The sequence below is a fragment of the Echinops telfairi genome, unplaced genomic scaffold, assembly GCF_000313985.2.
Source record: "Echinops telfairi isolate 266 unplaced genomic scaffold, ASM31398v2 ScPeMD7_3533;HRSCAF=4204_0, whole genome shotgun sequence".
Lineage (NCBI taxonomy): Eukaryota > Metazoa > Chordata > Mammalia > Afrosoricida > Tenrecidae > Echinops > Echinops telfairi.
This window is the reverse complement of record NW_022107431.1, coordinates 47,842,474-47,854,360: the sequence shown is the minus strand read 5'-3', so window position 1 is coordinate 47,854,360 and position 11,887 is coordinate 47,842,474. Positions and strand designations below refer to the sequence as shown.

At 37.2% G+C, this 11,887-nt stretch overlaps 1 protein-coding gene across 2 annotated transcripts in view; it reads left to right on the top strand.

Annotated features, from left to right (window-relative positions):
* Positions 1–9,409, top strand: part of LOC101645077 (amine sulfotransferase-like) — a 35,823-nt gene extending 26,414 nt beyond the window's left edge. For both annotated transcript variants that reach the window (XM_004702202.2, XM_045294711.1), the window contains 4 exons: positions 473–599; positions 1,590–1,684; positions 5,185–5,371; positions 8,706–9,409. In XM_004702202.2, the coding sequence (XP_004702259.1) occupies positions 473–599; positions 1,590–1,684; positions 5,185–5,371; positions 8,706–8,827 (531 nt within the window). In that variant the 3' untranslated portion in view covers positions 8,828–9,409. The remainder of the gene's footprint in view (positions 1–472; positions 600–1,589; positions 1,685–5,184; positions 5,372–8,705) is intronic.
* The last annotated feature ends 2,478 nt before the right edge of the window (positions 9,410–11,887 follow it).

Below are 11,887 nucleotides of genomic sequence, written 5' to 3'. Positions count from 1 at the left end.
ACGTCCAAAATGTTTTACTGTATTTTCCCTTTTTCGTTTAATAAATTGGGTAATACGAGTGTAATGGTGACTAAAGGGTGTTTTTTCATGTCCTCTATACTCTAACTGCGAAAATATTTGATTTACAAATAAGGAATCCTACTTCGCGGAATTTCATTTATCATGGTAGAGTCTAGAACTGATTAACCGCGATAAACGAGGGTTCATTGTATATGCAAGCCTGACAAGTGAACAGCTCCACTTTTAGAAATGTGTCCTCCTCACGTGCACAGACGCGAAATGTCATGTGAATAACGTCATTTATTGGAATACTCTTCCTAATAATAAAACTATTTAAACAATTTCCATAAGTAGTAGACTAAGTGAATAATTGATTGTAATTTTTGTAATTAAATATTATGCATTTAGGGATATGCTATCTAGGGAAAATGACCAACGGTTGTTAAAAAGTATTTCTTCATTTTCCCGGCAGATTGTTTTTGTCTACAGAAACCCTAAGGATGTTTTAATATCATATTTTCACTTTACAAAATTTTTGGTTACACTAGAAGATGTAGATAATGTAGAGCAATTCATGAAAAGATTTCTTGATGGAAAAGGTAAGTGTATTTATTAATCAAACAACTTGTTTATGAGGTACTGATGACTTCTGGGGAAATTCTCAAGTTTAGCAAACATAATTGGGGTTAGAGAAGGCAGATAAGTCAAGGTAGAATTATGAGAAATCATGTACTATTGTACATGATTTTATGATGTAGACATGTTGCCTTCAACTCATGCCAGGATCATTTTGAGGGGGGTAAGGTCACAGAGGTGTATATTTTAGGAAATCTTTTGGTCAGATCATATAGCAATTGATATTAACTTGGTCCAGAGTGGATGCCCTGGATGATGCAAATGTTAATACACTCAGCTGCTAACCCCAACAGTTTGAGGTCAAAATCTTCCAGAAGCACTTCTAAAGAAGGGCCTGACAATCTGCTTCCCCAGTATTAGCCGTTGAAGACCCTCTGGAACATGATTCACTGACAAGAAGTGAATTTCCAGAGGTCAGAATCAATTTAATGGTTACAGTTCATAATCCAATGAGAAATACAGGCTGGGGCAAGAAGCTTGTAGAACATAAAACCGAGATCTCACTCTTATAGAATATTGTGTTTTATTTTTAGCATTGACAGCTAAAACTGCTGTTCAGAGGTCTTAGACTAGAGAACATTAGGATAAATAACAACATATATTCAGATAGAGAAAGCAGGAAAATGAATGGTCTTACCTTTTAATTGATCTTCATAGTTAAAACTGTGACATTCTTATTACTGCACTGCTGCTTCCTATGAACAAAAAGTATCTTTCTATAAAGAAAATTCCTATTAAAATTATATGGCTGATCCTCAAGGTACTATCCATTTTCAAAGAAGGTATTACAGATAATCAGTAACAGGAAATATCTTTTCTCTGAGCACTGCAAGACACAAAATATGATATAGTTCATTATTTGTAAAAATGCAACATCCTTTACTCTTACTAAAATTTAATGTTGATTATTAACTCAACTAATTGCTTATTTTCAACCTTAATTTTCCACACAGTGGTGGGAAGCCTTTGGTTTGATCACATCAGAGGCTGGTATGAGCACAGACATAGTTTCAATATTCTTTTTATGAGGTATGAAGACATGAAGAAGGTAAGATCGTTGGGTTATATTATTGTGACTGTTCTTTCCCTACAATTCCTTCTTCTTTTGGTGTCAGTGAACAACATTCTCTTAGTTCTCACTGAATCTTACTACATGCTCCAGCTCAGATTTTTCGGGGGACTTCTAATTTTTTTTGTTACCCTGAGAACTAATATGTGCCTGAACCAAGTCCTGGTGTTTTCAGTTGCCTCGTATGCATGTGAAAGTTGGGCACTGAATGAGGAAGACCAAAGAGGAATTGATGTTTTGGATTTACGGTGCTTGTGAAGAAGGTCAACAGTATCATGAACTGCCAATAGAACAAATACATCTGTCTTGGAAGAAGTGCAATCAGAATGATCTTTATAAGCAAAGATAGTAAGACATCGTCTTACAAACTTTGACCATCTTATCAGGAGAAACTAGTCCCTGGAGGACTTCATGCTTGATAAAGTAGAGGGGCAGTGAAAAACAGGAAGACTCTTGCACAGTGACTGCAATAATTGGCCTAAACACAAGAACAACTGTGAGAATGGTCCAGGACCCGAGGCGATTTGTTCTGTTGCACATAGAGTTGCTATGAGTTAGACATGACTGTCAGCCTTTTATCGTCTCATGTAGCTACGTGTAACAATCAAGGCAAAACCCAAGGTCCAGACAGCTGGACATGGACAAAGAGGGAGGAGAGCAGGTGGAGCACTGGGATGAGAAGCCATTCCGAAGGTACAACAGATTATTGCCACATGTGAACATGTGTTCTATGATGTATATCCTTCCTGTTGTATAGAGAAATTTGAAATTTAGATTTTATGTGAAATTGGGTTTAAATACTATCAACTCAAAGACCTTTTAAGAATTGTTTAAACAAGACAAAACACATTTGAAATTTTCTATATTGTGATCTGATTACTATTTTAAAACAAATTTTATTCATGAGTTTATTTTATAATATTGTATACCCACAATAGGACAGGCATGTAACTATGCTAAACAGAAGATTCTCTTAATAATCCTTTATTTACATAGCTTATATTTTATCATGTAAGATTTGTATTCGTTACGAGAGTATAGATAATGTAAAAACCTGATAATTGGTATAAAGTACAAGTGCAGATAAGCTGTTAACAAGGAGATCTTACATAGGCAAGATGATCAGGGTGTTTCGGGGGAGAAGTGACTTTGGAACTACAAGTTAAACAGGGAAGAAGACTGGATACGTGGTCCAAAAGAAGAAAATGAGATGTGTAACTTTTTTTAAACCGTAAAAGCTCTGAGGACCTGAAGAAAGAACTAAGGGAGCTAAGTGGCGAAACATGAACCTACAGAGGATATAGGAGCCAGATTGTACAAGGCTTACAGATGATGTTAGTGAATTTTTTATCGTTGTTATTATTTTTAATTCTTAAACAATAAGGAGCCCTTAAAGAGTTATAAAAAGGATAGAAATGTGATAAAATGTATAATTTTAGAAGAGTGTTCTCATTACTGGTTGGTAGGTGATAGTTATGAACAAGAACAGACCTGTTAGAAACTTGTGAATTAATTCCATGATAAATAACGGTACCTTGGATTATTAAAGTAATGTCATTGCCTCCATCTCTGGAGAGAAACTGTGGAGCTCAATTGTGTCATCAACTGGAACAAGGCTGGTGGCCAAGCATCGAGGGGACTGTCATGGTGGTATGAGGAAGGTTGAAAAAGTTAGAAAATATCCCTGAGAACCAAAGTATACCTTTGGAGCATCCCAAATGAATTAAACTCTCATGACCGAACACCAGAAGAGTTGTAGGATTACATCAAGGGCATTGGACGTGGAGACAGTGAGATGGAAAATGGAAAAGAAAGAAACACTGAGATGAATACCATAAGGACTCTGAAATGGTCTCGAATTTAGCAAAGCTAAAGACACTTCAGGGAAAAATCATGAGGTGAAAGAGCTGAACAGAACATGTGTAAGGTGGCTGTAGGAGACTAAGGAAGCATTTTAATGAAATGAGCAAGAACCTGGAGAAAGAAAACCAAGAAGAAAGAGATTACTGGACAAGCTGAAGGAACTGGGGAAGAAATTCAGGTCAGGATTAGTAATATTGAAGGACTGTGTGGATAAAAAATTGAATTACACAGGAAATAGCCAAAAATATCATAAAAGGTGGAAATACACAGGCATTGTACCAAAAGAATTGGTTGACATTAAACAATGTCAAGAGATAGGACATGATCCGGTACTGACAGTGTTGAAAGAAAAAGCCCATGCTACCCTGAAAGCACTGGTGATACGCACGGCTCTGGAAGGTGGGATATAAATTGGAGCATTTCCATGAACTGATACTGTTATGTGAATGCTCACTAGTCTATGCCACCTGTATGACAGCTTGTGGCCAATCAACTGCAGAGAGCCATGTTTGTGCCCATTCAAAGAAAGGTGAACCAATAGAATATGCGGGGAGTCGAACGTGAAAGTAAACATTTGCTGAAGATGATTTTACCATGTTCTGACTTCTCCTGTTATGTTGTTATTGTGTGCCATCACATCGCTTCTGGCTCATAGTGACCCTCGGTACAACAAAACGAAGCACCACCCACTCGTGTGCCTCCTCACGCTTGTTCTTATGTTTGAGTCCGTTATTGATGAGATGGATGCATCTCATCAAGGGTCTTTCTCTTCTTCGCTGCCCCTCCGCTTTACCAAGCCTGACGTCCTTCTCCAGGCACGCGTCTCTCCTGACTGCACGTCCACAGCATTCAAGATGAAGTCTCCCATCTTTAGCGATAAGGAGCATCCTGGCTGTACTTCATCAAAGACAGAGCTCTTTGTTCTTTTTGAAGTTCATGGTACTTTCAATATTCTTCGCCCACATCATAGTTCAACTTAGTGCTCAAAGTAACATCCTTGCTTTTCAACACTTGTGAAGTAGGTTTACTTAATGCAATGTGTTGTTCGATTTCTAGACTGCTGCTTCCCTAAGCATTGGTTGTGGACCTAAGTAAAATGAAATCCTTGAGGACGTCACTCTTTTCTCAGTTTTTCATGATGTTACCTATTGGTCCACTTGTGACGATTTTTCTTTACATTAAGTTGTAATCCATACTGGACTGCAATCTTTCTTTATTACCATTCATTGCCCATTGTATTTGTGTTAAGCTCCCCATTGTACTTTAATTATGTTCTTTATTAACATCCTCATGAAACAGTGTGCTTCCGATAAACAGATATTATTTTATTGTTCTCTTAAGCTTTTCAAACATCGACTACAGTTTTTGATACATCAAGTTCCAAAAATGTTGAATAATTGAGCAAGTGAAAATTAGCACCCATACACATTAAAACAATAGGAAGCACTGAAAACCCAAGTACTAATTTTCCAAGGAGAATAATAGGATAATATATTATTGTCAAATTTAGAATTAAAATAAGACCAAGCACCATTGCTTTAAAAATGTTATTTAAAAATGGCATCTATAACTCATGCTTAAATTGATTAGTTTCTGACAACAATAATTTCTTTTAGGACCTCAGAAGTTGTGTGCTTAAAATCTGCAGTTTTCTTGAGAAAGAACTGAGTGATGAAGCTGTGGATGATGTAGTGAGACAAGCCACTTTTCAAAACATGAAATCTGATCCACAAGCAAATTATAATAGAATTTTAAAAGAAGAAATTGGGATAAGAACAGATGATGCTCGTTTCCTACGCAAAGGTAATGCTCAGTGCTTAAAGCAGCCAAAATGTAAATGTTTCCTTGAGTCCTGGACCCATGGTGGAATTCAGAGGTATTTCCAACATGCCTCTCTAAGTGATGCTGCTTTCTTAAAGCATCTAAGTTTTTAACTAAAAATAGCTCTCTGGAGTGTCTCAGAAACTGTAACACTGTGGTAGTGCAAAGCCTGACCTTTCATCCTATTGAATCAACACTCCTTCCCTGTTTTCTAGACCAGGGGCTGGGAAACCTTTGAGACAGAACAGCCTATCCTGTCCCTCATAACAATTTAAAAATTATTTGAGAGCCATAAATATATTTTTACAAACAAAGAAAATTTAAAGTAATATTAGAAATGAAACTATAATACATTTATTTTCACTTTCAATTTTACTTCAGGGTCACATGCACATAACAAAAAAACTGCATATGGCTCCAGTGAGAGCCACAGTTTGCCAACCCCAGTTCCAGACTAAATGATGACATTTTAAAATTTGCTGGTAATGTCTGTGTGAAGGTCATGGATATATGTGATCAATTTGTGTGTGTGTGTGTGTGTGTGTGTGTGTGTGTGTGTGTAACCACTAGCCACTCCAACGAAGAAAGACAAGGCTTTCTACTCTCATTAAGTGTTATGACTAACAGTTTTGGAAGTTCACCGAGCAATTTTATTCTGTCCTATAAGGTCACTATGAGTCAGCATAAAGTTGATGACAGTGAATTTGCTTTTGTTTTATATATATATAATACATAAAGTATAAGGTATAATATAATATACAATATAATCTATATTAGCTTCAATTGTCTGTCTACCCTTTCCAGAACATAATAGAAGGTAAATCTATTTTCTCTTATTGTTACTTATTTCTTTCCTGAAATAATTACTTCTTATTTTCTTCATCATTAAAAGTAGAATGATATGCCCCTATCCAATCTCGTATGGATTCAATTATTTAATAACAAGCAATAAATTGTAGGTGTGCAACTATAGGTTTAAGAAATTCCTCCTAACCACTGCCTCTTACGTTCAAAGATTTGATTGTGACCATTCTCATCAGGGAGCTCTAGTTACATAAAGGTTTATGCTTTGGCCTCCCCATGGGAGAAAGTTGAGCTCTGCTACTGTGAAGATCTACAGCCTTGGCCACACAATGACGCAGTTGCCCTCTGTTTTGGGGGTTGCTATGAGTCAGAATCAAAGAGGAAACATAGTAGTTGGAAAACATGGCCTAAGTGATAGAAACAAAGCTGGAGACTGCACGATCGTGTTTTGCAAGACTAAAAACTTCAAACAAAGCTGGAGACTGCATGATCGTGTTTTGCAAGACTAATAACTTCATCACAAATAATTTTTTTCAACATTACAAAATGTGACTATATTTCTGGAATTATCCAGAAGCAATACACAGAAATCAAATTGAATACATCTGTGGTAAGAGATGATGGAGAAGCTCAATATCAGCAGCTGGTCAGGAGGGTTCAGTCTTTGGAAAAGGATACCATGGTTGGCAAAGTAGAGGGGCAGTGGAAAAGAGGAGGTCCCTCACGAGATGAATTTAAACAGTGGCTTTGAAATGGGCTCAACATAGGAACACGGGTGAGGATGACTCAGGACTGGGCAGTGTTTCACTCTAGTGGGCGTAGGTTCTCTGTGGGTCAGAATCAACTCCATGGCACCGAACAACAACAACAACAAAAGGCCCAGAGCCACCTGTGAAGTAGACCATCAATTGCTTATATGTAACTGTTGGAGTATGAGTCCCCAACAAATAGGTCCTCAGGAGGGAATTTATGATTGGGGAAAATAAGGCAGACACACAGACAGACAGCAGGGCATAGGGGCTCCTTGTTCCAATGTCAGGACCAAGAGAGTGAATGTATTTTCCAATAGGTATATGTGATGGGCCTTAAAATCTTTCAGTAGGCATAAATGTCATACAGTGAATCTATTACATAGTTAGTGGGTAATATCATAAGCAGGTCACATAATAAACAAACAATGAAGTAAGTCATCATCTTGACCTAGTGCTAGTTGACCACGGACGCCCCAGAGCCCTCCAAGGGGAACAATCTATGATCCGTATCAACAAGAGACATCAGAAGAGGGTTTGCTACATTTTACAGTGGGTTGGGCTACAGAACTTGATTGCTCTTATATACAGATAACCTTCAGGCATAGTGAACAGGCAGGAACAAAAATTATTGAACTTTTACAGTAGCTCCTTTACAACTGCCTCTTAATGGAGAGTTATTACTGGACACATATTTTTATCCTGAAAAGCATATATTTTAAGACATTTCTATCTCAGAACAATAGACATTTTTCTCAATATAGGACTAGTTTTCCATGCTTGTGGTTTCGAGTGTAGGAATAAAGCCAAATACACTCATTCAAGTCCTCAGTTTACCATATGTAAGTTCAAGTCAAAGCTAAAAAGAATTAAAGCAAGTCCACAAGAGCCAAAATACCACCCTGACTATATCCCACCTAAATTTTGAAACCATCTCAAGAACAATTTGATTCATTGAAAATTAATTACAGAAGATTTGATGAGCTGTGAAATGATATCAAGAACATCATCCATAAAGAATGTAAAAGATCATTAAAAAGACCGGAAAGAATGAAAAGATTGGAGTGGATGTCAGAAATGACTCTGAAATTGACTCCTAATCATAAAGCAGCTAAGGCAAATCCTTTGAGTTTATCAGCATACTCCTCAACAGTCAACTAAATCAGATATGTTGCACTTTGCATGCCCCCAAAAGGTATTCTATGTACTATAAATACCAATGAGAATATGCTAAAAAATGTGATAACTGAAGGAGCTAAGTTACAAGGTTTCATGTCTTAAAATTGGTTTAAAATTTTTATAAAGCTTCAGCATACACAGCTTTGAGTACCCTCTATAATGGTGACATTATTACTTGAAAATTTTGAGCTTCAAATTTTGAGCCAATATTAAGGATGAAGAAATATCTTCATTATACAGTTTTTTGTGTAAAATTGTATTATATATTGTCTGTGTGGTATACTGCTTACCAAGTAATAAATTTAGTCTTTAATACATTCTAAGATTTTTTTCACCTTTTCAAGAAATATTATAATTCAGTGGTAGCAGTTGGAAGATTAACAGAGGAGTGGACTATATATTCACCACGTTGGCAGCATTATTAGGTTAATTTTCTGTATAAAGAGAACTGAGGGGTTAAGCCTTGTGGTAATCTACTGGAAATATTTAGCTTAACTTGGAGAAGAGATTAAGTGGGGAGAGAACCTTGGCCTTCATTGTGTCCTTGTCTCCTCTGGCTACTGTTTGTGTGCTTGCCTCACTAGGTACAGTTGGAGACTGGAAACATTACCTGACTGTGGAGCAGAGTGAGATGTTTGACAGGATCTTCCAAAGGAAGATGAAAGATATCCCTCTGAAGTTCACCTGGGATGAAAAGGAGGAATAGAATTTTAATCAGAGTCCAAAACAATCATATAAAAGCTAGTAATTGTAAAACATGCTTTCATATTCTTATTGATATACACCTTTCATGTGATTGTTAATGATAAAATCTCAGTTCTTTATTGACACTATTAGTGAAAAATACAAGTATATTTAAATAATGAGCATACGTTTGATAAGCTCTGTGAATTGTAAAACATTAAAACATTGCTAAAAGGGATTTAGTAAGTTAACTTGTAATAGTAATAGGCAAAATAGAAAGCTGATGCATGAACTGTAAATGTTTTTAGAAAAATTTCTGTACTAGGGATTTATTTAATTATCCACATTTTAAATTTAGAATCAGTTAAACATTATTATTTTATTTTTTTGTTAAACTTTAATTATATGGCTTCAAAAACTCATATGACTGGAAATGTTATAGCAGAAGAAATAAATAACTTAAATATAAATATATGCATCTTTATAATAATTTACTGTATCGTGAAGTTTGTGTGGATCAGTGGATGAGGTAACCTAAATTATTTAAATGTTTAATTATTTAACTTTTGGAAATAAAATATATGATTAATGAAAGTACAAAGGACATATTCAGCACAAAAATGTCAACATGTTTGTGGTTGTTAGACGCTATCACCTTGTTTCCAGCTCATGCGACCCTATGCGCCACAAAGGAAAGCTCCCAGGTCCTGTGCCGCTCTCGCGATGATTCTTTTTTTTGTGGGTTTTTTCCAAAGCCATCGTATTGGGCGTTAAGACAGATTTCATAAAACTCCATAGTTCAATCACCTCAAGCAGTATTGTGCAATCATTAGCACAATCAGTTTCAAAACATTCTCTTCCTCCTTGAACTACTTGACAGAAGCACCGTTTTACTAGCCTCCAGTTGACCCCCCCAGAAAACTTTATTCTACTTACTGTCTCTATAGATTCATCAATCCTGGGTTTCATGTATTGAAAAACAGAAAAACACATAACCAAAATTCAAGAGGGTCACCCCCCAATGACAAAATACATCAGAGCTAACCCCCCAAATGAACAAACAAGCAAAATAGAGAAAATGTGGAAAACCAGATCAGGCCCAACATGTATCAGACTGGGGATCAACGGACAAGGTTTAAACCGTTCAAGTCAGGTTTATGACTTTGTTCCCCTATAAACATCTCTCCAACGCAATCTGTTTAGCAACCAGTTTCTTCCCATCCCCCTGTTATGGATAGAGGTACATCACTTGAGGCTTATTTCCAGGGGCAATCTCAAAATGTATCTTGGGCTTCCACTGTCATCCATAGCCTTCTGCAAACCAGTATCTCACAGTTTAGGCTCTGATACTATTCCCTTCATCGGGTTCAGATTATAGAATGTACAATCCTTCGATCACTGATGTTGGGGTGCTTCTTCCCTCTGTATTTAGTTGACAACTCACTTAGATGACTGCTTGTTTTCAAACAAGCCTTTAAGACCCCAGACACTATTTTATATGATAACTGGGCATCATCTAATTTCTTCATCACACTTTGCAATTGCACCCATATCTTGTGTTCCTTTCCTGTGGGACAGTATGAAGCAGGGTCCTAACGTAAGAACTAGTTGTTCTTAAATCGGATTTAGGATTTAGTACAAGCCCAAAACCCATTCCCGGATCTGTGGCTTTTTTAAAGAAAAATCTGCCTTTGACTCACATTAGAGACCTCCTCGTTAACTTATGATAGAGAGTCTTATCAATCATCGCCCCGGGGCATAAAAATCTACTTTTAATATTGTCATTGATTCGCCCCTGGTACTAACTTTTTAAAGCACTGTTGAGAAAGGGATATAGGGCCAATATAGGCTAACTCCATATAGCAATAGCTGAATTATTGACTTGTACAGAATCAATAAAATTTATAATAAATTAACAATAAACAATGTCAGTCACAGATTTACCAGAATAATATATGTCTTAATATGCTATATAGAGCATTGATGTAGTAAGTCAATGATTATCCACCTACTGACAGTTCAATACTCTTTTTAAAATTAATAAATCATTTTATGGGGGTTCTTACATATATAATAACAGCCCATACATCCATTATATTAAGCACATATGTACAAATATTGCCACCAACAATTTCAAAACATCTTTCTTCTTGAGCCCCTTGATATCAGCTCATCTTTATTCCCTCCTTCCCCTGCCCTGCCAACCTTGGGAACCCTTAATTTATTATGTATTGTTATTCATACATATCTTACACCGACCCTTCTATTTTTATCGTTGTCTTCTGCTTCTTCAAACACAAAATTTTCTGTCTGTAAGCACTCAGCTTACACGTGTGTTTGCAGTGGGGTCCAGTGCATGTGGTGGAGTTACCGCACCGATCCCCCCTGGTGCAGCCTTTGCAGCATGTTGTGTGCTTTGAAGGCCCAGAATTCAATGCCCCAGGGTTCTATGGCACTTGCTCTGTGTCCGCAGGATGTATGTGCCCAGAAACTTGGGCAAATGTGGCTTATTCAGTGCATATTCCTAGGGATACTCCCCATTTAGGGTCTTTAAATGTATTTTGAGTCATTCCCCCCTCCCCCACTTGAAAGTTGGTCCTCCTACTTTTCCTACCAACAGCCATGTACTTGTGTTCCCTCAGACATGTCTGCTCCCTTCCCCTTTCCTGACCTGACTTTCCCAACAGTATCCCTTTCCCTCTGATAGGGATGTCTCCTTGTCTGGAGTAACCTCGTCACCACTTTGCATCGCAGTCACCTCTCAGTAGTCAACAACCGCTGCCCCTCCCTTTACAATTTGATCCCAGCTGACCTGGGCTCTCTTTGCCAACATGACCTCAAGATACAAACCTAGAGAGGTTGGAGGATGGTTCATTGGCACCAGTCAGGCTCTCTACCAGGCTGTCAGGCAACCCTGGTCAGTAGACTGAATGCCCTGCAAGCCGAGCTTCGTCCATCCTGTTGCTTCTTCCTACAGCAGTGGACTCAGAATTTGTCGTTTTTTGTTTTTTTTAATCATTTTATTAGGGGCTCATACAACTCTTATCACAATCCATACATACATCAATTGTGTAAAGCGCAT